Consider the following 24,149-nt stretch of genomic DNA (forward strand, 5'->3'; position numbering starts at 1 on the left):
ACTTGAGCTTGCTTATTCTCTCAGCTCACTGCAATATGCCACCATGCAAGTTCATCAAAAGGCAAGAAACATTTATATGAGGCTTACCTGACAGGGCTGTTGTAAGGATTTCTTAATAATCTCTCTCTCTGTGTGTGTGTGTGTTTGTGTGTGTGTGTGTGTGTAGCAAATCACATAAAAACCCACATCTACTTCTTAGACAGCTATCACGCACAACCTCTTGCACAGAGCTCTGCAATTGCTCAATTTCTTTTTTCCAAGCATTAAAGATTTTACAGCTCTTTCAACTTTGTAACATACCTATTTTCAAGGATTTTAAAAGTAAGCTCTCTCCTGTTCCCCCTCCTTTTAGAAGGCATACTTTTAGGAGCTAGACAGGCAGGAAGGTTTCTGGCTCAGGCAGGTTTCTTCAACAGCACTATGATATTATGTTAATCTCCTGGTTCAGCAGCATGACATACTTCAGGATCTGGTGCTATGACTTTCCTGTGTTCCTCAGATTTAATGGCAGGCACAGCAGGGACACCTACTTTACAGAACATCCTGTTGAAGAAAATTCATCAAGGAATTTGCTCTGGCTTTCTCCTCCAGAACACACTGTTTCCTTGAAGAATCTCCCAATATAAGTTGATGAGACTAAGTGTATTGCTTTCGAGAATTTTGGCTGTTTAAAATGCATGCTTGCCTTGTGCCTTTGTACATCTTTTTGATTCTGTATGTCTTAGAAAATTATAGCTTGATATAGTTTCAAGGTTTATTTGGAAGCTACGACTGCCTTGAGCTTTCCTGTGTGTGCAGAAATGGAGGTAGAAAGAAGCAAAAACCCCATCTCCAGAGGGAACATGAAAGTTAAGATGAAATCATGACAACACAATCAATTATGTTCCATAGCTTCAAACCTTATTTTATGGGAAAGCTAGAACCTCAGATGGCCAGTCAACATATCTGAATTGCCACACACCTAACAAGCAAAACATGCAAGCAATTTAAAGTTACTATAATTGGCTTGACTGAACAAAGATTGGTATTTGCATTAGAAAGTACAGTAAAAATTGGATACTAGATAATTCTACTACTTTAAAATATGTTGTGGGGTCATTTTCATGTATTGATCATCTTGTAAAGTGGTGCAAGGAAATCATACCATGTTATAAAATAGGATGAGTTGCTAAGCAACCATGCACACAGACACAGACACACACACACACCTCCCACCTCAGCCTCCTACTTTCTCAGAAAACGCAATAAGAGGACATAAAGTGAGATGTAGAAAGAGGCAGATACCATCAGCAGGCCATATGGCAGCCATCAATGGGAACTTGAACTGCATGAGTACTCATTCATCTATCCTTGGTGGATGCTGTACCCATCAGTTTCTATACCATTTTCCCAAACCTCCAAATGGGAGGACATATTCTGTTCCCACTCGACAATCCAAATTACGTCAAGGTCCTCCAGGTTCTCCAGCAGCAAAAGTACACCCCAAATGTCTGCTACACAGGTCACTGCTCTAAGGATACCTCCATGCTTTGGAAGGAGTCAAGATGAGAGCATTGACTCATGCAGACACACCAGAGAGTCTCTTTGGTGGAGAGATATTTCAGGCTCACCAAAGCTTCTCAATGTATTTCTCACAGTATGCTAGTATTGTGTGCAGTACTTCTCAAGTTCAGCAATAATTCTCAAGACATTTTTAAAAAGCATGACAATCATTATGCTGGTGGAAGTTTTAGAAATTGGGAGGGGAGAGCTATGGAGAAGAAATGTATGGTAGCTACGGCATTTAATGTGCCTTTTGTTCAATCTCTGCTTCTATTTTTAGGCTCTCTGTGGTAATATTTTAAAGTTTGCTTGGTTTTTCAGGGGCCATTTTTATGCCGCTCTGTGGCCATTTGATTTTGTATTAATTGCTTCTAATCACTGCCAGCTGTCTTGAGTGTCCTTTGTAATGGAACTGAAAGATAAAAATCTACAAAGAAAGTCTTCAAATAATAAAAAAGAACATTAGAAGCACCTTGCTGGATAAGGCCAAAAGTCCTTTTGCTCCAGCATCTTGATTCCAGCAGCACCTGCCAGATGCTTCCAGAAAGCCCATAAGCAGGGCACAAAAGCAACAGCCCTACCCTGCTGTTGTGTCCCAGCAACTGGCATTCAGTGTTAGACGATAACATGGAGGTTTCCACGTAGCCAATATGGCTAATAGCCAATGACAGACCTCTCTCCCTCCATGAATTGGTCTAATTCCCTTTCAACCTATCCAAGTCAAGAGACAAGTCAAGGGCCAGACCAGTGAAGCCCAGCTTTGCCCTCTGCAAATTGAAACAGCAATTCTGTAGGTTGCAAAACCTTTCTGCAACATGACTCAGACCAGAAATGGCATCTGTTGAGATTTTCTTAACAGCAAAAGTTAAAGTTTCTGACGAAGCCCATCATACAATTTTGGTGATTCTAAATACTGTTTCTTGAGAGAACAGCAACTGGACAATAAGCTGTAGGAGAGATGACACCACTTAATATGTACTTAATCTTCCTACATCACTGAAACTGAAACAGGAAACCTGCCCCTCCTTACTCTGGATTCAAACTCACTTAGAACATCTGTTTAATAACAGATAATCAATGCAGTCCGCAGAGAACAGCACATCTACACACACTGAAAGAGATCAGGATTTAGTCACAAGGTTATTATATTTAAATTCTGTTATTTTGTACACCTTGGGTGGTATTCATTGTCAGTGTGAGCTAGAATGAAAGTCCAATGAGCTAAAAGATGCTCTGCTAGTTCACAGGATACGATTTCACACCTGCCCATTGATGAGGGAAAAATGAAGTTTTTGCACCCCTTCTCAGGCATCGATATCAGGTTGCTTCAGAAATTCACACACTGGAAGTGCTAGGGAAGAGATGCTCTGAACCAAAGCAGTCTGGTCTGTAGGAAGAAGAAAAAAGGAGAACATAAGAACAGCCCCACTGGATCACGCCATAGGCCCATCTAGTCCAGCTTCCTGTATCTCACAGCAGCCCACCAAATGCCCCACAGGAGACTGTGAAAAGGTAAAATAGTTTGTTATTCTGTAAGTTTTTCCCCAGAAAGATACCAGAAGTAGTTTATGCAGCTTCACCAAGTGCCCCACCCCACTAAATGCTTCAATTCCCAGATATTTTTGGATCATGAGCCCTGTTGGACAGGGAGTCATTTACTGATTTTGATATGCAAACTACTCTATCAACTTGTTTGTTGAAAATTGGCATATAAATATTCTTAATAATTTGTTTTTCAAGGTGTAAGTGGGTACATCCCATAACAGAAGGTTCTCATCCCATAACATTCATTGAGCTTTGCTGCAAAGCAGTGATTTTGATTGCAGCAACATGGGTTGGAATCTCAGCTTCCCTCCTCCAGCGCCAGGAGCCAGAATGGGTCTAACCACCTTCTAAGGAGAAAACACAGCTTAATGGCAGAGCACCTGCTGGGCTGCAGAAATTCCCAGTTTCAATGCCTGGCATTTCCAATTCAAAGGATCTCAGGTGGTAGAAAAAGCTGATGTGCTATTGCTGTTACCTAATAAGTAGAGGCACTTGAAAATAGTTTTATTTACCTTATTCTCAGGTAAGCCCATTCTGTTCAGTAACACTTAAACTGTAAACTTATATTACTTAGTGGAAACAAGCTCCTGTACCAATAGGTTTTAGCCTGGGTATTAGTGGGATTTATTTATTTATTTACTGTGTGGCATATAATACATGAACATATATCAATTAGACTAGATCAAATATCAGTGTCCAGTTTGTTCAGTCATTCAAGGACAGAGTTACCTTCATTGAAAAAGTCAGACCATGGGCCAGTATATGCCCTCAGTTTGCAGCCAGACACAGTGTGGCATATGGTTTGGCGGGAGAACCCATAATCACACTGTGGGGTAGATACTAGCCCCCATTTAAACACTGAGTCCTGACTAACACCATGTAGGGTACGGATCCTGTTCAAAGTTTGTCAATGCTAGTGAGGTAAGTCGAAAACTGGCACCTTAAATGTAGGAATGTCTATATAACTACCCATTTCTGGGCATTCGACTGCCCACTTAGCTTTCCATTGGGCATTGATATTAAAATTGTTGTGCAGATGTTGTGCGAGTGCCAGAGAAGGCTTCCTGGATTTAAGCCTACCAATTGATAGATGAGGAAGATCAGCATGTACTGGTAAAAGTGGGTTGTTGGTGATTTTTCTATATTCATTCACTAAAGCCTCTTGTCTCCGTAAGTCTGGTGGTGCTATGTGGCTCAAAACAGGGAGCTGTTTTAATCTGGCACCAACCTTGCTAGTATGACAGCTGTTAAGCCATACTGGAGCACAGTATTCTGCTGCAGAGTATCAGTGGGAGTCACAGTATTATTGATACAGAAGGAGTAAGGAGACCAAGGTGTTGGGTAAGCAGACAAACTGAGTAACAGCAGCACAGAATGTCATGCAGGTGAAGGGAGGGATGAAAGCAGCACAGTCATGAAAGCACGGTTAGAAGCAGTAGAAGACTGAAGTATTCTGGAGATGGCAGGAATTGAAAGAAAGGATGGTCCTGAGGAAAACATAGCAGAGCCAAACAAATGCCTCAGAGAACCTAACAGGCAGGCAAGTTTTGCAAGAAGCCAGAAGTGCTGTGGGAAAGGAGATACAGTATAGACAAGACCAGAATACATCCTGTTAGAACAGACTAAAATGTCTATGTAGTCCAGCAACCAGTAGACCACAATGGCTGAGAGAGGACAGATGCTTGATGGTGCAGTGGACAAAGAGAACTAAAGAGGCAGAGAAAATTGTGTGTTGATGCAAAATGACTACCCACACCTTTAGCTACAGTACTCAAGGAACGTACATCAGCATCCTTTTACATACATTGAACCAATTACAATATCAGTTACTGGGATTTTCCTCCTGTGCCACCTTCTGAACGAGAAATTGCCAATCCTAATGAAAATGCCCCACTTCCTGCTATTTCCCTGTACAGCCACCTTGATGTGGGAGCAGCCACAAAACATTTTTTTATAAGAGAAGAATTCAAGTAGCATATCTTACCCCTCTCACAGGCAGGTGTTCAGTCGTCCTTCTTAAATTTGCCATTGATATAGGGAACATAGTCAAGGAACAATCTCCAGTCAGTGGCCCAAACCAACCCCACAGCACCCACGGAGCCCCATATGGACATTGTAGGCACCCTGTAGGAAGTAAAAGCACAGTGAATCACATACTCTGTAGCAGAAACAGTATTTCCAAGTTTCTAGGACCTAGCATTTAATAAGTCATCTTACCTAATTTAAGGAAAATTCATCAATTGCATGAATTATAGTCCATGAAATCCACACAAGTGTACACACGTTTAAAGTAGGTTACATTTTATCATGACATTTTAAATATTAACACACCTATAATTTTAAAGAAAGTAGCATTTAAAAAAATAGTGTGCACAGATCACAAGTGCCATCTTAGAAGCAGCATTCCACCTTCTCGCACAGAATGGAGTGTCTCTTCTACAATGACACATCTACATTTTAGATGCGAGAGGAAAAGGGGAATACTTTTACTAAGATTATACCTAGCCCCACACCTGCAGTTTTTACAATACACAACAAATTAACATTCTCTGAAAGAGTTATCTGACTGAGAAAGACCTTTTAGTTATTTATTTATTTATTGGATTTGTATTGATTAAAAGGGTTTTAACATTGAATTGTCTATTTGCTGGCTACAGCTCTTGCTATGAATATTTTCAAGTGCAGTTTGACCACTTCGCACAATGCAGGAGTTCATCATAAACATCAGCATTTTTGTTTTCCACAGCGACTTACTACTTGCCTTGCCTCTGAGTAGCCAAAGAGATGAAGATAGACCCCTCTCCTAACACTGCTTTCCTGTAACTAGCAGTCAGAGGCACAATAATCACATTAATTATATGTTTTCCCTCACTATACTGTTTTACGGCCTTGAAAGCTTTGGCAGAAAGAAAACCAAGAAATCATTTAGATAAAATTGGTGAGGACAAAAGAAATGAAGGCAGAACAGTGTTTCTGAACCAGCGATATGGGTATCACCAGTGGTACTTGAAGTGATGTCTGGTGGTACTTGTATGACCCCTGCAGCCTGGCAGTGACACCAGGAACGTGACACAACAAACACTGGTAGGAGGCTCCAAGGCATGTGCTTCCATGTTCAAAAGCCCTCCTGTTCAACCTGAGCCTATTACTGGAGTCTGTTGCATCACATCTGGCATCCCAACCCAGAAGTAACAGGCGACGATGTCATTGCCAGTTACTTCCAGTGTTACTTCAAGTAGGTGGACCATGTGAAGTGGTATGGCAGAGGACAAACATTGAGAAACACTGAGGTAGAGAAATGAGCTTCAGAGAGATAGTTGCAATCTGGATGTGCGGGAGTTAGGACTGGCAAGTGGGTGGGAAGGCAGGTGAGTTAGTGCCTCCCCACGGGAGTTCTTCAAAAAGCACCGCTGTTGTGTGAGGTGCCCAAGCACCCATAACCCGGGCACCTCACAGGACGGCAATGCTTTTTGAAGAACTCCAGTGGATAGGCACTGCATCCCCACCCACTACAGGCACATAGGATGCGGGTGCTTGGCACTTCACATGACGGCAGCGCTTTTTGAAGGACTCCAGTGGGGAGGCACTGCCTCACCTCCCTCCCCACCTACCACAAGTGGGTGGCTTGTGGGTGCTTGAGAACATCACACAATGGTGGTGCTTTTTGAAGGACTCCAGTGGGGAGGCTCTGCTTCACCTGCCTCACGACCCACCACAAGAATGTGGGTTGCAGGTGCTCAGGAAGCACTTTTCAAAGGACTCCAGAGGGGAGGCCCTGCCTCACTTGCCTCCCCACCCACCATACACCCCTGCCAAGCAGTTACCTCCTATGAAGGATATAGAACTGGGAAGCAGAGAAGGGTGGAGAAGCTGTGGTGAGGCTGGGCTGAGAAACAAAAGGGGGGGGGAAGCCAGAGAAGGGCAAGGGAAGCTCCCCAGCAGGAACACACACAGCTTAAAGCCCCAGAGGGGCAGGGCAGAAGGCGATGATGTGCAGAGGAAGCCCCACTGCTCCCCCAGCAGGACACAAGGGAGCCACCAGATGGGGCAGACAGGATGCTCACCCGCCTTCCCAAAGCCGTGCCTTGGAGGCACCGACCTCCCCCCACACTCACCAGTTGCGCAGCAGCTGGACGTAGCGGGGTCCCATGAACTTGCTCAACATCCTGCCACCAGCCTGAAAGTCACCCCGCTTCGCCTCCTCTGCACATGCGCGCGCGACGCCACCCCAGCAGTGTCCAACCAGCCTCCGCCCAGACGGGTCAGCCTTTCTTACGTCTAAGCCGGCAACAGCGCATGTGCATCTCTCGCCTCTGCGCCAGTCCCCCCTCCCTTTTTCCTCTCCGAAGGCCCCCGCCCCTTGTTGCTTTTCTTCTTCTTTCAATGCAAGGGGGGGGGGCGGTGGGGGTGGCTACCGCACTGCCTGATTAGTTGATCATCCAGCTTAGTGGTTGTCAAACTTTTTGGCGCCAGGACCCACTTGTTAACATGACAGCCTATCAGGACGCACCCAGCTTTAAAAGACTTAAAAGACTTAAGCTTTAAAAGACTTAAAAAGATATGAAATAAATAATATTTTTGTTATTATTTATTTATTTAATTATTTATTTTGTGATCTTTTAAAAGATAAATAAATAAATTTATACTTATATTTATATATACTTATATTTATAAATAAAATTATTTATACTTATTTGCAAGTAACATTTTATTTATTTATTTATCTATTTATTTGCAAAAAAAACACAACTTGATCCATTTCTCATAATGAGGCAGCCCTAATGAAGAGCCTCAAGGCTTGAGGAATGTAGTCAGGTGACCCCTAAAGTCACCCCCCCCACTTCCTGTCACTGACGACTTGGAAAAAAACACACCCATAAAAAAGACAATCAAACATTTATCTCCCTCTAATGGGCTTGCATGGGCCCATTGACACGGGCTTGCAAACTGCAGAAGCCGAGCTGTTTGCAGGTCAACTGCAGGAGTGCAGCTTTTTCCAGGGCAGTTAGCAGCCATCTGATTTTTGAATAGCCTCACAGCATGAGGCACTTAGTCGTCTGATTTTTCCATCACTCATGTTTTCATTTTCACCCACCAAGTGGGTCCCAACCCACAATTTTGAAAAATGCTGATCTATCTAGTTACACAGGGAAGAGAGCAGTATATAGGTGCAGCCTGTTTATTTGCGGATTATACATTCACAGATCTGGCTCAACTTGGGTTCCCTGGACCTGTGTTGAGCCAGACTCAGTTCCACCTGAGCCCTCCGAAGGAGACTGGAGCTGTGCTCCCATCCCCTCTGGAGGGCTTTCTGAAGCCCAGAGAGACAGCACTCATCTACCTGCTGTCTCTCCAGGCTGCCGAATAGCCTGGACAGGTTAAAAAAAAAATCACAAGGGAAACCAGAAGTGGTGTTTTTTTGCCTCTCTGGGCCATTCTGAAGCCTGGAGAGACAGCGGGTGGACACACGCTGCTTTCCTGGGCTTCAGAAAGCCCTCCAGAGGGGACTGGTCTCTTTTGGAGCAGTTAATGGAGCAAAGATTGCATATTTGAGTATCCATGAAATTCAGTATCAGCACGGGGTCCAAGAATGGCTCCCCTGCGGATAACAAGGCCCCACCTGTATTCTAAGGCTAAGCAAAGTGACACATACAAAAAAATGAAGCACACATGCACACAGGACTAACAGCCCAATTCTGAGCTGCCCAGGGCGCAGGGCTGTGGCGGCACTGAAAATGGTTGCAGCCGCATCCTACATGCTTCGAGGAGCCGTGGGTGGCACCTCAGGAGAAAGGGACTTTCATCCCCTTCCCCCAGGTAAACGGATTAGCCCTGCAATGGGGCTACTCAATTCACCATCAACAAAAAGGTCAGCGGTGAATCAAGTGCCTCCGTGAGGGCCGGTGAACCCAGCATGGAGGCTTTGGATTTGGTGGAGTGTTGCTTCACAGGTCCCACCTCCCTCCCTCCCTGCTCCCTCCCCCTGGCATGCCTCCTCCCACCCTCTCCCCACCTCCCACCTTCCTGGAACAAATGCTCCCCGCCCTCTGCCCGCCACTCCCCTCCCCGGAACGCCTCCATCCTGCCTCCCCCCATGCCCCTCCACCTACCCCTCCACTGCTTGGCAGTCCGTGCGACCGCCAAGAGATGGAGGTCAGGCGCCTACCCAGCGGTAGCCCGGCACTGGCCAGCACTGGGCTACCACCAGCACTCATCAGGCATTAGGGCCTACAAACAAGCCTTATGACTCGTTTGTGATAGTGTGCACTGACAGTGAGCCAGCACGCCAAGCCCAGGATTGGGCTCTAAATGCCATGGGACTTTTGAGTAAACATGTTTAGGATTGTGCTATAGGCACTGTTACCTGCTTGTGCCCTCTTTCTTTAAGCACTGAGAAGTTCTAAGGACTGCAAAACAATCTGGATTAAGGTTCTCTTTGAAGGACAATTCATTGGAGGTTTATGCTCTCTCTGTAATATTGACAGATTGTATACAAAATATAATTTTGTGCTTTAGATGAAGTTGATAGCACGTTCCTGCAAGCAACATCAACTTCTAGTAAGTACATCTGTGGTGTCTACCTGCAAGCTCTTCCTCTTAGCTTCCACTATATGCTCTCCAAGATCAAATCCTAAATCTGTCCCTTCCACAATCTCCAGCTGGAGTTATCCCTTGAACTGTGAGTCACCTGACACTCAGCCCCTTCTCTCAGGTAGATGTATACGGTCCTGAGGCCCCCCATGGAGGCTTCTCCTTAGGATAATCAGGGAGTTGTTACGTACCATACTGGTCTTTCTGGCTTATGAAGCCAACCAGCATACCTGTCTGCTAATCTGTTACACTACTACCCCTCCTCAAAAGGCCTGGTCTCCAGCCTACTTTTAACTACTCATAGCCTGCCATATAAACCAATGGAATGGTTAACAAGGAGATTACAAGTTAAAACATGCAAAGACAGTATCATTTTCCCATAACCAAAACATTCCTAGCATAAATCAGGTTAAACAGGTTAAAATGGCACATATTAGCTTTCAAGCAAACTCAGAGGACTAGCTTACTACTGAGAAGGCACAAACATGCTTTACAAATCCTCCTCTGGATTGTGCCCTTAAGGCCTTGCCTGTGTGTTACTGCAAATGGTACTATCTCTCTGAAAGGAGGTGTCCCATTGGGCTGAAGATATAGATACAAAATCAAATGCAAAGACAATTTTTAAAAATACACTAATGACTGATAAGGCTTGGGGGAACAGTCATGGAAAACGTTCATTCTTCAGGCCTTAGGTTTTTTGCAGATGGAACAGGCCCTTAATAAATGAAATAGGATGCAAAAAAGCTGTGGGACGTGTTAAAGATGCACAAGATCAATATTTTAGATTTGAAACCATTCCAAAATTATGCTTGTATTAACCCCTTTCCAGCCAGAACCTATCTGGAACTAACATTTTATAACTCATAATTGTGCCAAAAACAGTGTGATGTGTTAGACATGTGAGAATGATATGTTGGAAATAATACCCAAGCAGTATTAAAATTGTATTAACCCTTTCCCAGTCAAAATGTGTTTTTAGCACACAGATGGTTGGATGACTAAGAGCCCAATCCTGTGCTCAGTGGCATGGCTCCGTGCTGCCGAGCACTGTTGCAAATGTGCCGTAAGGCACATTTGCGAGCCTTACCGCTGGGCTCCTGTCATGGATATGTACAGTTCAGGCCTAGTAGCATTGCAAAGCCTGAACCAAGCTAAAACAGTAACACAGACCTGACTTGCATTTCCTAGCTGCTAGGATTTACAACTCAATGGAAGGTGATTATGTAGCACCTAGGCAGCCAGAAAGACGCTCATCAAGGATGGAATGCAGCAGCAGATCTCCAGGGGGAAGGGAAGAGCTGAGAGGGCGAGCTTCCAGCCCCATTTCCAGAGGACAGGGTCTTTGTTCCTTGTCTCTTGGTGAGAGAGGTAGTGGGTGCACATCCTGCCCCGCCAGGACCATGTGGCCATAGGTAACTGAGGATCTACAAAAGAAGCTGACCCAGGTGAGAATCAGGGATTAATAGAATTAGCCAGTTAGCTTTGTTGTTTTATGCTGATATGTTTCCTAGAAGTTTTTATGCCTCTAGCATTTGCTGCCTTTTGTAACCTTTAGTAACCTTATGTATTTAATAAAGTAGAAAAATCTTTTTACCATGTTGGTTCATTGTCTGTTGGGGACAAAGTTTCAGAATCCTGCCTAGCCGTTCAGCAAGCTACCAAAAATCCTCATTGTGGACTAGAAACTTGAGGACTGAGACTTTAAGTAAAGAAAGTGCTCAGTGCCTACAAGGGATATAGTTAAGCCTAAAGGGTCTTGGTTTCCCTGGACTGAGGCACTGGCTCTTACAGGGTGGCGGCAGTACTACCGAACAGGGATCTTTGAGGGCTCTAGGGTTCAGAACCAACAACTCTGAGCACCCCAAAACCCTGGGAGTGAGACCCAAGTGTACAACAGCTCCCACTCATGCTAACCCAGCGCCAGCTGGTGCTGGGCTAGCGCGGGGTGGTTGCCCAGCTTCCAAGGCTCGGCGACCTCCCAGACCACCGCACCGTGGAACGGTAGGCAGGGGTGGGGTTGGGGGTGGTGAGGAGGCATTCTGGGGAGGGGGGAGGCCAGCGGGGGGTGGAGAGAGGGCTGGGGGAGGCGTGCCGGGGCGCAGGCTGGAGGCGTGCCGGGGGAAGGAAGGGAGGCGGGTCTGTGGAGCTCTGCTCTGCAGGATCCAAGGTGCTCGTGTAGGGCTCCACACCCTACACGAGTGCCTTTACCTTACCGCTGACCTTTTGGTCGGCGGCAAAATGAGTAGCCCCATTGTGGGGCTGCTTACCTTACCTGGGAGAAGGGGACAAAAGGGGAGGTGCCTCCCACGGTGCCACCGAGCCTGGGCACCCTGGGCAGCTCAGGATTGGGCTGCCCAGCATCAAACAAAGCCACATTCTCACATAGGAACAGATTAGGTGGGCGTGACAGAATGGGCTACAAAACACACCCAAATTCCTGATTCTGGTACCCATACTGAGCAGTAAATGGTTTCCCAGAAAGCCAACTTCTCAAAGATATGGACCAATGAAAGTCACCACCCACTGGACGAATTGGACCTGATACAGCAAAACATCCCCATGTTCCAATACCCATTCTAGGCTATAAATGGTATTCCAGGAAAGGGGGCCAGAATGCCAGCTCCTCAGTGAGGCAGACCAATCAAAAACACACATCCCACTGGACTAATTGGTCTGAAATATTGTTCTTATGTGTCTCTAACAAATCCCATCTGGGGTGTGTGTGTGTGCGCACATCCATTTCATTTCTAAAGGGCGCATTCCATTCTGACTTGTACACCAGCTTGATTTTACACCAGCTTGACCATGCACACACACATAGATAAAATGGATGGGGGGAGTGTTCAATTTATTTAGAATTAGAATATATTTCAAAGTTGGACACGTCACTGTATGAATATTTTATTTATTTTAAAAGTGTATGCACTTCTCTTTCCATAAATTTTAGTACATAGCTGTTTGCAGCCACTAAAATAAAATATATTATGAAAGAAAACCACCAATACTGAAAAACAAAACAACCACAAAGGCACACATGTGCCACAATTCATTATTATCTGGCTTTCAAACCATATGGTTCTGGCTCCTCATCCTGAGATTTAAGCCTTTCTCCAATTAGTCTAAACCCCTGAAACTTCAGATCAGAGCCTGAGGCCCAGCTCCTTAGCCTTGTGGCCTATCAGTGTGAGCCTATCATGTCTACTCAGAAGTAAATCCCATTGTGTTCAATAGAGGGTACTCCCAGGAAAGTGTGTATAGGATTACAATCCAAGGCTGCAATGCTATAACACTTACCTCGAAGTAAACCCCATTGAACATAGTGAGATGTACATCTGAGTCAACATATATAGATTTGTGTCCCCTGGGGAATAGAAATGAACATTTGAAATGGCTCTTCCCCAGGGATGGGAAAGTACAGCAGGGCTTGACTCGAATCAAGTCTAGAGTCTCCGTCCCCTGCAATTCGACTTGAAAAAGAGTCGTATGGGAGACACTTTCTGAGTTGCCGAGTCACCCTTTAGTGACTCTAAAGGACTCAAGTTGAGTCGTCCCCTCACCCAGCCATGGAAAAAATGGGGCTGCTGCTGGGGAGTGTGTGTGTATGTGTCTGAGTTCTCTTTAATTACCCCCCTGCTGCCCCATCCCATCTGTAAACCGGGTGGGAAGGTGTGGGAGGGGCTGTGTGAGAGCTGGGACAGAAGCGGCAAGAGGGAGGAGAGTCACCTGCAGCAGCTGCAAGACTTACCATGACGACCCGATCCTTTGTAGCCCTGCTCAGTAGTAGTCCCACTGTAGCCGGTCATTCAATGAGGGTTCCTCCTCCCCATCAGCCAAGGTGCAAAGCGTGATCACTATGAACTCCCTCCCTGTCTCCTCCCTCTCTCTGGGCTTCTCAAGCCAATTGTAAGGCTCCTCCTCCTGCCCTCCATCAGCCAGTTAAAATATCAGAATGCCCATCCTTTGTCCAATGATAACCTATTCCTTCCTATCAGAGATGGGAAAAGAGCACCCAACCCATTCATTGCACGAGGAAAATCCTTTCCTGCCTCCCAGCTGGAACTTTCCTGCTGCTCACTTGGTCAGAATGCTGGCCTCACAAGGTTTGTCACGCTGTGAAAACAGTAAGCAAGCACACCCAGCCACAGGCAGACTTGAGTCTGCACGTGTGGGGACGAGTGCCATGTCAGGAGGGTCCTGACTTGGGTGTTTTTCAGTCTTCCACACATGTGATTCACGAGTCAACATGTCACCCCAAATCATGCATTTTTGCAACTCGAGTTCAAGTCACTGACTTGAGTTCCTAACCCTGCTCTCCCCTCCCCTCTGCATGTCCTCTTCCTCTCTGCCCCCCTCTTCTTTTTCCAATCCAGGGAGTGGAAGGAGAAGCAGGAAGCAATTAAGCAGATAGTTGCCTTCAGGGATGAACCAGCCCTGCTGTCCTCTTTGCAACTGCTGCTCCGTACAATAGCACAAGTCCTGAGCATGCAGTACTCAATTGCCCCTTGTCTAGCAAATAAGGCCTGGCTTTGGAGTGATCTGATATTAGAGGGCTGTTCTGGCTGGGAAGTGTAGTTATATAAAGCGTGTGGGGAATAGAAGGTCATAGCTATAGGAAACATGGGAAGCCTCAGAAAGTTGCAAGCCAAGCTCAGAGAGCTGCTTTTAATGCAATCCAGTTTTACAGAATAACTTTGTAGATGCTGTGGGCTTTTGAATGACAGCTTGTAGCTACTAATTGGTTGCCGTGGTTTTGAAGTCCTAAAAAGGGGGGGGGGAGAGAGAGAGAGAGACAGATGCTGTTTAGGATATATAACTTTATGTACTGTTTGAATATTTTTAACCCAACCAACCAACCAACCAAGCATTCATAGTGAGCTATTGCACAAAATCCTTCTATTTGTTCCCTGTCTATTTGTACACCCTGTCTTGGTGTACGTTTCAGAGGAAAACTACATTTCCAATTTACATCTTCTCCTTGAAACTAGGATGGAAGCAGCCTGTCTTAAGCAAGCCTGTTCCACCTCCCCCTTCCCCTTGATCTGGTGTAGAAGTCAGGGAACCAAAAACAGCTTGCTGCAAACATAGACACATGTATTAAATCAAACTTGTGTAGTCCACACTGCACAACACTACCTATGTTGTTTCCAGCCACAGGAGACTAGGCTTCCCAACATTGCAAAAGCCACCTGGTCATTCTGGCATGCTGCAGGTAACTATTATTTGCATCTAAACGTATTTATGTTCGGGGCAGAGAGATTTTAAGAAACAGGATATTGTGTCCAAGGACTTATATTTTGGTATTTTAGAAATTAATGGCGAAATTGCATCTCATATTTGGACAAAAGATTCACGACCTTTTCTACACCTCAAAAAGTCTCTCATGATCACAATTTGTCTTACTTTTGCCTTGTACTCTTCAGTTTTAATGGTTTAGGGTGGTTTCAAAAAGATTCACAGGCCTTCTTTTGGACAGATGAAATTCCAAAAAGAAAAAGCAGCATATTATAAGTGCATTTGATGTGCTTTTGTTTAAACTTTATATATCTCAGTAATTTATCACAGTTGGTCAAACCAAAGCTTTTTTTTTTTTTTTTTTAACTTTAGCATGTTTACCAGTGGGAAAGGAAAAGAAAGGTTCCTTGTGCAAGCACAGAGTCATTACTCACCCTTGAGGGTAACACCACTTCTGTGACATTTTCATGGCGGACTATAAAGCGGGGTGGTTTGCCATTGCCTTCCCCAGTCATATTACCTTTCCCCCAGCAAGCTGGGTACTCATTTTACTGACCTCAGAAGGATGGAAGGTTGAGTCGACCTTGAGATATATTTACCAGTCCTGTACATAGGCCCATTTAAGTGTCTCCAATGGTCAGTCAATGTGTAGAACCAGGGAATTTGCTCCTGAGGAATCTTCTCTCAATAATTGTTACAAGAGCCCTGTAGGGCTGTTATCCAAATAAAAAAAAAATCTCCAACAGATATGCCAATTTTTTTTTTTAAAAAATTGGATTTGATGCAGTATTTGCATGGTGTTCTTCCACAAATTAAACTGGTCTTGAGAGGCTCACTGCAACTTCCCACAATCTTGCCCTGCAGTGGCTGATCACAAGAGAGGGTTGTGTGTGTTCTAGGACATACTGGAAATTAAAGTGGGGCATTGGTGTGGCCTCCCAAGCCTGGCCAAAGCTCTAGGTGAACTATATGCGCATCATAGGACACTTCTGGGAATCCTCTGATGTGCAGAATGTTTCATTGGCAGGCACACCGGATTTCACTGCAGGTCAGTGATGTGTGGTGAGGTGAATGATTGGTGGGGCCACACACACACACGTGCACACACACATAAAAACATAAGCCTGTTGAATCAGGCCCAGAGTCCATCTAGTCCAGCTTCCTATATCCCACAGTGGCCCAACAGATGCCTCAGGGAGCACATAAGACCACAAGATCCTTGCATCTCACTGCCACTTGCCTGCATGTGACATTCTATTTACCCTCACACCCCCCAACAAAGACACCAGACTGCACTTGGGTTTAACTTGGGCCACTTCATTAAACACAAGTGACCAATTTTAATGCATGAGATCTACTGAACACACCTTCCCTCCCTTGCCAGTCTGGGGTAGGCAAAAAAAAACTGCCATGCACGGCCAATTTGGATGACAGAAAAAAGTTTCCTACCTGGCCCTCATGATGAGTGACCAGCTAATTTCAGACTGTACATATCCATTATGGTTTGTAACTTGTGATGTTTCCCTCCAGAAATCTGTCCAATACCCTTTTAAAGGCATCTAGGCCAGATGTCATCACCATATCCTGTGGCAATGAGTTCCACATACTAATTACATGCTGGTTAAAAAAAGATTGTCTTTTGTCTGTTCTAACTCTTCCAACATTCAACTTTAGTGGATGTTCCCTAGTTCTGGTGTTGTGTGACAGGAAAAAGAGTGTCTCTCTTTCTATCTATCCCCTGCACAATTTTGTATGACTCAGGGCGCAATCCTATCCTGCGCTGAAACAGGCAAACCAGGAGGCTTGCGCTGTATCCAGTGCAGGATGGTGGCCATAAGCGGCTTAGCCAGAGGCAAGGGGAAACTTTTCCCTTACCCCTGGGTAAGGGCTGCTGGCCCCAATGGGTCTCTTCGGACTTGCACCACCTCTGGAGATGGCACAAGTCCGAGGAGAGTGGAGGGGCTTCAAGCTGCTCTGTTTCCCCGGGAAGGGGGGTTTGGATCCAGCATAACTGCCACCTTCCCCCCACCTACCTTTTCTGCTTGCGTCGGTCCAGTGGGGCCGACACAAGCATCTGAGGGGAAGCTAGCTTATGTTAGCCTCCGCAGGCTTGTACTTCTTGGAGCGCCGGCCTGGCTTCCTCTCGAGGAGGCACAAACATGCTTTACAGCACTTGGGCCGGCCTAACTACTAGTTGTTAGTAGTAGTAGTAGTAGTAGTAGTAGTAGTAGTAGTAGTAGCTACAGCACAACAAAATTTGTGAACCTTTGAGATACAAGCATAAATATATACTACAATTCCAACAATCACACTCTACCCACACATTATATACAACATGCATCATAATATAAAAACAGTATAACAGACCATAATGCCCAGGAGCATGGTAACAACTATATCGCCTTATTCAACGTAATTATGGCTGTGGGATAAAAACTGTTCAGGAATCATGTGGTGCGTGCTCTAATAGTTCTGTATCATCTACCCAAAGGCAACAAAGAACTTATGAGTTGGATGGAAGGGGTCTCTCAGAATACTATGTGACTTCTGCAGACAGATGTCCTTCAAAGCTGGTAGATGGAAGGTTGATGATGTGCTGCGCGATCTTAATAATTCTCTGCAGAGCTTTTTTTGTCCCCGGCAGAGCAATTTCCATACCACACCAAGATATCATAGGTTAGGACACTCTCAGTGGTGCAACGATAGCAAGACACAAGCAGCTGCTGTGACAAATTTAACCTCCCAAGCTTCCTCAGAACATATAACCGCTTTTGTGCCTTTTTTATCAACACGCTGGTGTTAATAGTGCAGGAGAGGTCCTCTCATGGACTCCTAGGATTGCGCCCTCAGTCATGTCTCTCCTCAGGCGCCTCTTTTCTAGTCTGAAGAGCCCCAAACACTGTAGCCTTTCCTCTTAAGAGAGGTGCCCCAGCCCAATAATCACTTTGGTCACTCTTTTCTGCACCTTTTCTAGTTCCACACTATGTCCTTTTTAAGATGTGGCGACCAGAATTGAACACTTGCTATGGCACCACAAGGCATTCTGGGGTGTTATCCAGAAGCTGCAGTCAGAGGGGAGGTTGAACTCGATGCTGATGTACCCTCATTTCTGCCCCTGCTTGCTACTATACAGGAAGAGATGAGAGGTGTGGCAGCCTCCCCTCTGATTGCACCACCCCGCAGAAACTGGGTGGAGTGCAGGCAACAAGCGCATGCCACTCAAGCTTCTGTGGCAATAATGGTGATTGGGCAGCAGTGTTTTCCCCCACCCTCCACATAGCAGATTGCTTAACCCTTGATGCAGATAGCCTAATCTACCCTGTCAGTTTTGCAACCCAAAGAAAAATTGGGTCATGACCTACTGGTGGGCCATGGACCCACAGTTTGGGAACCACTGCTCTACAGCAGTTCTAATAAAAAAAAGACATTCAGCACAAACATTAGCAAGCAGCAGGGCCAAAAAGCAAGGATATCAGACACAAGCTTAGTACAAGGTAAAACCTTTATTACAACTTTTTCATTGATAGGTATACAACATCTGAAAGACAGATACGGGGAGGGGAAGGGAAAAAAGTAATATTGTTATAAAATGTCACATTTATTGCTACATTACTGTTATATACAGGACAGTTCTCAAAATTCTACTTTAAAAAAGTTAAGGATTATTTAAAAATTCCAAATAATCCAGCCAGCTGTTTTTTTCTTGACACATGTATAAAATTATTATTATTATTTTTTTAAAAAATGAACACAATCCATATCTTGAGGCACTCGGAAACACAATTTTAACCCCCGTGCTCCCTCCCTTCCCAGAAATTACGATTCAGTCCAGAAAATGTTTCTATCCTGCTCCCTCCCTTCCCAAATACTTTTTTCTTTTCTTTTTTTAAATTGGGGTTAGGCATATATATATATATTTATACTATATATATATCTTTCAAAACTATAATGTGTATCTGATTTAATAACAAGGATCTCAGCCAGTTATACACAGCTGGACTTAACATGTAGGCAGCAAAACACACCAAGGTCCCAATTCAAATACTGTTCACCATGACTCAAGCGGCAATCCTACACACACTTACATGGAGAGCAAACCCCACTGAATGCAGCAAGTCTTACTGTTGAGTAAACATGCATAATTGCATCGCCAGGCTGCAATCTTATGCAGAATTCAATCAGGAGTAAATGTTACTGAAGACATTGGGGCTTTCTTCTGAACAAGCATGCCCAGGATTCCATTGTATGACATGATTAACTGTAGCTGGATCAGGGCCACCCCCCAAAAAGCAAGGACCCATTTTTAATTTTTTTTTAATATAAAAAGCCCCAATAACAAAAGAACCCTCAAAACAATCTAAAAGGATTGAAAAATACACAGCCTCCCCACCCCCTCCTAAAAAAATATAGTTTAATGGGCATCAAGTTACATTTTGTTCTCTGCATTGCTTGAACCCCTATTTTTTTTTTAACAAAAAAGTTAATTTTCCCACAATGCTGCTTCCACTAAGACTTTTTTTTCTTGTTGCTGGATGTCCCTTTTTGTCTCCTATCCCCCCTCCCCCAACAAAAATAAATATCCCTTAATTCTTTGGGACATATCTACATTACAGACTAAAACCGACTTCAAACCTGTTTCAGCTGTCACGGTTGCAAATGCAGGAATTATGGGCATTGTAGTTCTACAGAGGGGAGCAACTTGGGGAGGGGTAGGATCTTGAATGAAGAATTTTCAGCACCCTTGTGAAGAAGGATGCCACAATATTTTAACCAGTTTGAACAGGTTTCAGAAGTCTGTAGTGTAGACAAGCCCTTCAAAAAGGCGAGCTCCCCCCCAACAGAACAGAAATACTTTCAAACAATTAAAAAGAATAAAACCAAAATGAACAACAACAATAACAACAACAAAAAAAGAGCTTGTTTTGAGCTGTTGGATTGGAAAGAGATTTTTGGGAGATCTGGCACAAAAAGGAAGTGATCAGGCTTTCTGCTTTTACAGAGCTATTTAGCCAGGGTGAAGGGCACAGGTGGGTTTCTGTGTGAACATGGGGTTTTTCCACCACAGATGTGCCAACTTGGCCCTTGGCAAAGCCCTCTGGCACTCGGGTCAACCACATCCTAGTCCCCAAATCAGCTTGTGCAGCCAAAGGAGGAAAGAGAACACAGCGAGAACAGACTTTGTGCCATGTGCACCACTTTGCAGTGTTTGTAGAGGATTCCCTTTTCCTGCTTTGCAAACTTTCCCCAGACTTCCTGTTTGGTATGCAAGTGCCTGACTGCTGCACTCAGGACTGGGTCACAGGGACAAAGCAAGACGAGATGCAGAGGATATGGCTGGGGGCTCAACTTGGGCCTATGCAAAAGCATTTGTTTGCCCAAGAGACATTCCAGGACATTGAGTCTCTCTTTTCCCATTGACTATAGGACCAAAGCTGTAACAAGGCAGTTAACTCACAGATTCAGTAGCCAAGTCCCCAAATGCTAATTTCCTCTTACACTATTGGGAAAAGATCAGCTGCAAGAGGTTTCCAGAATGCTCTACAGGTTCTATGCCATCATCCTTTCTTCTGCCCCAACAGTAAAGAGATTCGCAACTCAGAACGTGATATTCTGAGACTATGACAGGCCAATCTTGGCGCACGTCATCTACATTGGCCACCATACAGAGGAGCAAGACACCTGTGTGGGACTCCAGGGTGATCCAACTGCCCTCCCAAACACAGCAGTGGGGATGCAGATTTAGGGTGATCTATCTGGAAGCAAATGACTACAAGGTTACTACTGGCTTTCTGTCCACAAAGCAGTGGGGCACAGCTGCCTGAATAGCGTTTTGGGATAGGGAAGTCTGACCAGCCTATGGCAGCATTTCTGAGCTTCTGAAACATATGGGCAGTGGAAGTGTGTTTTCTTAGCAGAGCAGGTGCATAGGGAAAAATCGGTGCAGGGACTCACAAATCCATTTTCTTGGTTGTGTGTGTTGTGGGGAGGGGGGTCACACTTGTAGCTTCCAACCTATCATCTTGAGGGTCCTCAGAGGACTTAGCCCTTGTTCTGCATGCTGTAAACATCTTCCTTCTCAAGCCACACCTACTCCTCACATCTGCTCCTCTTCTGAAGTCCCCAGCTTGGCCCTGGCTTTCTCCTTTTTCACTGGATGCAGCTTTTTTTTTGTTCTTCTCCCAGCACACCCTCCCCCCCCATTGTCTTTGTTCTGCTTCTAATTTGATGGTACTTTTGCTTTTGGCATCCCCCCTTTTGTTCCATGTCAGGTGCTTTTAAAAAGTAAGCAGTTTTCCATCTCCATCATGCCATTTGATGACTCCTGTAGCAACTCATCGATTCCTGACACCCTGGTTCTCCACAGTGAGAGTTTTTCAGCATCTTGACATGTTGATTTCAGGGAGGCTCTTGTTTTCAGCTACAACCCCCACCCCGCATTCAAGGGAACTGACATTTTTGCTTGCCATCCCTGTGTCTTCCAATAAGGGGATGACAAAGACATGGGAAGTGGTGGTGGGGAGGATAAAATGTAAGACTATGTAAGACGACTCCCATTGGGATAAGACGCAAGAAAACCACTAGCTGCCAGATTGCTTTGTCATCTCTCCTTGCCCCCATCCTGCATTCAAAATCGCCCAGAGCAAAAAGAGATAATGATATCAGGACATTTGAATTTTTTTTTTATCATCTTACAAGATGGGCAAGGATATTGATTAATGTGCCAAGCTAAATTCATGCTAATGGCTTTTTTTAAACTCAAAACACAAATGCCCTCACCCCCCACTCCCCCTCTCTCTCTCAGTTTTTTTTTGTTTCCTTTTAAACATCCAGTCTCAGAATACAGCTTTTAATATTTCTGGTTGATCTCATTTTAAAAATAATATGCAACATTAACTATAGAAACAGCAGCAGAAAAAGCAATGGGGGAACAAGACTCCCTCCCTCTCTCTCTCTCTTTTTACACATTTTTTTCATCATTGCTTACAAAACATATATGCAAAAAGAAGCTAAAAAAAACAACCCAAAAAGGCATTGCTATATTTGTTCTACGTTTTTAAAAAAAATCATAACTAATGTTCTTTAAAAAAAAAATTACGCGTAGGCACAATTTCTTCTGCTGGCCTTTGTGAACAAGCCACTTGTAACGAAACGCTTCCCCTCCCCTCCCCAACGCCCCCTCGGTAATTGAAGGATATGCATTGACAGTTCCAGAATATACACTTAAGGCAATATTTTGCTGTTGGTTTTTTGAGAAAGTTGTTTATTTTCTTCTTTTCCTTTTTCCTTGAAAAAAAGTTCCTTCGAGCACACTGAGGTTCAGTTGCCATGCGTCAGTATTTAAACAGGACTACAGTTTCTGGTGCAGACACACAGCATGGGGGGGCATGACATGGCCGTCCCATCTTCCTACAGACATCTGCTCCCAGGAGAAGAAAAGAAATCATCTATGGAGAAATGGGGGACAGGGAAGGGAAAAAAAACACAGAAAGCTTGAGGTTCTTCAAGCCAGTTAATTATGATCCATCTAGTCCAGTATCCTGCTTCCCACAATGATCATCTCAGAAGAGGCAAATGGCTCACTTCTACTGCTTAGCTCAGGAATGTCAAACTTGTTTCATACTGCAGGCCAAATAGCATTCATGGTGCCTGCTGAGGGCCAGAAGTTGCATCTTAAAGCAGGAAGTGATGTCATTAAGCTGAAGCTGGCCAAAAATAAGCACTTCGTTCTCACGTAGGAAGTCATTCATTGCAAATGCCAGAAGAGAAAATATGCAAATCTTGATAATATTTTCAGGATATGGGAGAGCCCAATTATCACACAGGCTGCCCTTTCAGTCATGCCACTTCATAGCTCAGCAGCTGAGAGGTGCTCTGCAAAGTGATGCCTTGACAGAAGTGGTGCTGCTGAAAGGACAGCTTGTGTGATAATTGGGCTCTCCCAGTACCTTGGCAGTGTCTCCCTCTCTCACCCTTCTTGGTCTGCCCCATCTTCCATAGCATCCATTGACTTCTGAGGCCTCTTTCCATCTCTCCCTCAGAGAGCCTCAGTAGAAGCAGTGCTCCTGAAAATGCAGCACTGGGAGAGAGCCCAGTGGTGCTGAAAAGGCAGCATGGGCCAGATAAAGAACTTCTGCAGGCTGAATCCAAACCACAGACCTTATGTTTGATGCCCTTGGCTAAGCCCCAAACATTTGGCACACAGCAGTCAGTTGCCTCCTGTAAATACAGATTACAGGTGGGCCCTTCTTATCCATAGGTTCGGGACCCATGAATTTGACTTATTGCGGGGCTTAACCCGCATCTGGAGGGCCCCAACTCCTGGACATGATCGAAAGTGTCTTCCAGTTGTGCCCAGGAGGTGTTCTGGGGTGCAGGGAGGCCGTGTGCAGCCTCAGAAGGTCTCCCAGAGGTTTCTAAGAGGTACTTTGGGTTGACAAAAAACCAAAAATGCCTTGCAGAAGCCTCTAGGAGGCCTTCTGAGGCACATGGAGGTAGTATATGGCCTCCCTGCACCTCAGAACTCCTCCAGACACAACCAGACAGCATGTCTGGTCACATTCAGAGGTCCTCTGAGGCCCTCCCCCCAGTGTTCTCAATATCCATGAGTTCAGTATCTTTAGGGGGTCCAGGAACAGGACTGAGGGTCAACCTACTTAGATGTTCACAACCCACCATTCCCCCATAAAAACAGTGCCCATTCAGTCATCCTGATTAACAGAAACCGATACACTCATCTTCCCTAAATACGTAAGGAGAGCCCTCTCACATGCAACCAAAGATCCATCTCACCCAGAATCCACCTTCCCACATGGCCAATCTGTGTGCTTCAGAAGACTAAAAGGGTGGCTTGAAGGCAACAGACCCCCCCCCCCATCATTGCCCTCAGCAGTTGGCATTCAGAGGTAGACTACCTCTGAAGATGGAGGTTCCATATTGCCACCAAGGCTAATAGTCCTCTTTGTTTTTGGACTTCTTGTCTTGTGCACTGAAGCACTTTGGAGTAGCCATGCCTGTGAGTTGTTTGGTGGTGCCTAAATGTCTGTGCAAATAAGAACATTTGATATGTGGGAGCTGAGCATGTGAGCTCGTAAGTCACGTGGAGAGGCCTGAACATGGGGTCTCAGGACTAGTGCCTTACCTCTTGGTCACTACTACTTTGTTTCTTCTGCCACACTTGCAAACTTGTTTGAGAGCACTTATCTTGACTGCAGGACCAGCATGCCAGTCGGAAGACCCCA

The 24,149-nt window shown here is 45.0% G+C and overlaps 2 protein-coding genes across 16 annotated transcripts in view; both read right to left on the minus strand.

The window, feature by feature from the left end:
• Window positions 1-2,669: 2,669 nt before the first annotated feature.
• UQCR11 (ubiquinol-cytochrome c reductase, complex III subunit XI) lies at window positions 2,670-7,317 on the minus strand. The gene is made up of 3 exons (XM_066636330.1): window positions 7,203-7,317; window positions 5,072-5,211; window positions 2,670-2,929 (listed from the first exon to the last, which is right to left on the minus strand). Exons 1-2 carry the CDS (start codon window positions 7,250-7,252, stop codon window positions 5,091-5,093), a joined length of 171 nt encoding a protein of 56 aa, XP_066492427.1. The 5' UTR covers window positions 7,253-7,317; the 3' UTR covers window positions 2,670-2,929; window positions 5,072-5,090.
• An 11,109-nt stretch (window positions 7,318-18,426) lies between these two features.
• Window positions 18,427-24,149, minus strand: part of TCF3 (transcription factor 3) — a 93,956-nt gene continuing 88,233 nt past the window's right edge. For all 15 annotated transcript variants that reach the window (XM_066634940.1, XM_066634954.1, XM_066634953.1 and 12 more), the window contains one exon: window positions 18,427-22,355. The gene's annotated coding sequence lies outside the window, so the exon portion shown is untranslated. The remainder of the gene's footprint in view (window positions 22,356-24,149) is intronic.

The sequence above is a fragment of the Tiliqua scincoides genome, chromosome 8 (genome assembly GCF_035046505.1).
Source record: "Tiliqua scincoides isolate rTilSci1 chromosome 8, rTilSci1.hap2, whole genome shotgun sequence".
NCBI lineage: Eukaryota > Metazoa > Chordata > Lepidosauria > Squamata > Scincidae > Tiliqua > Tiliqua scincoides.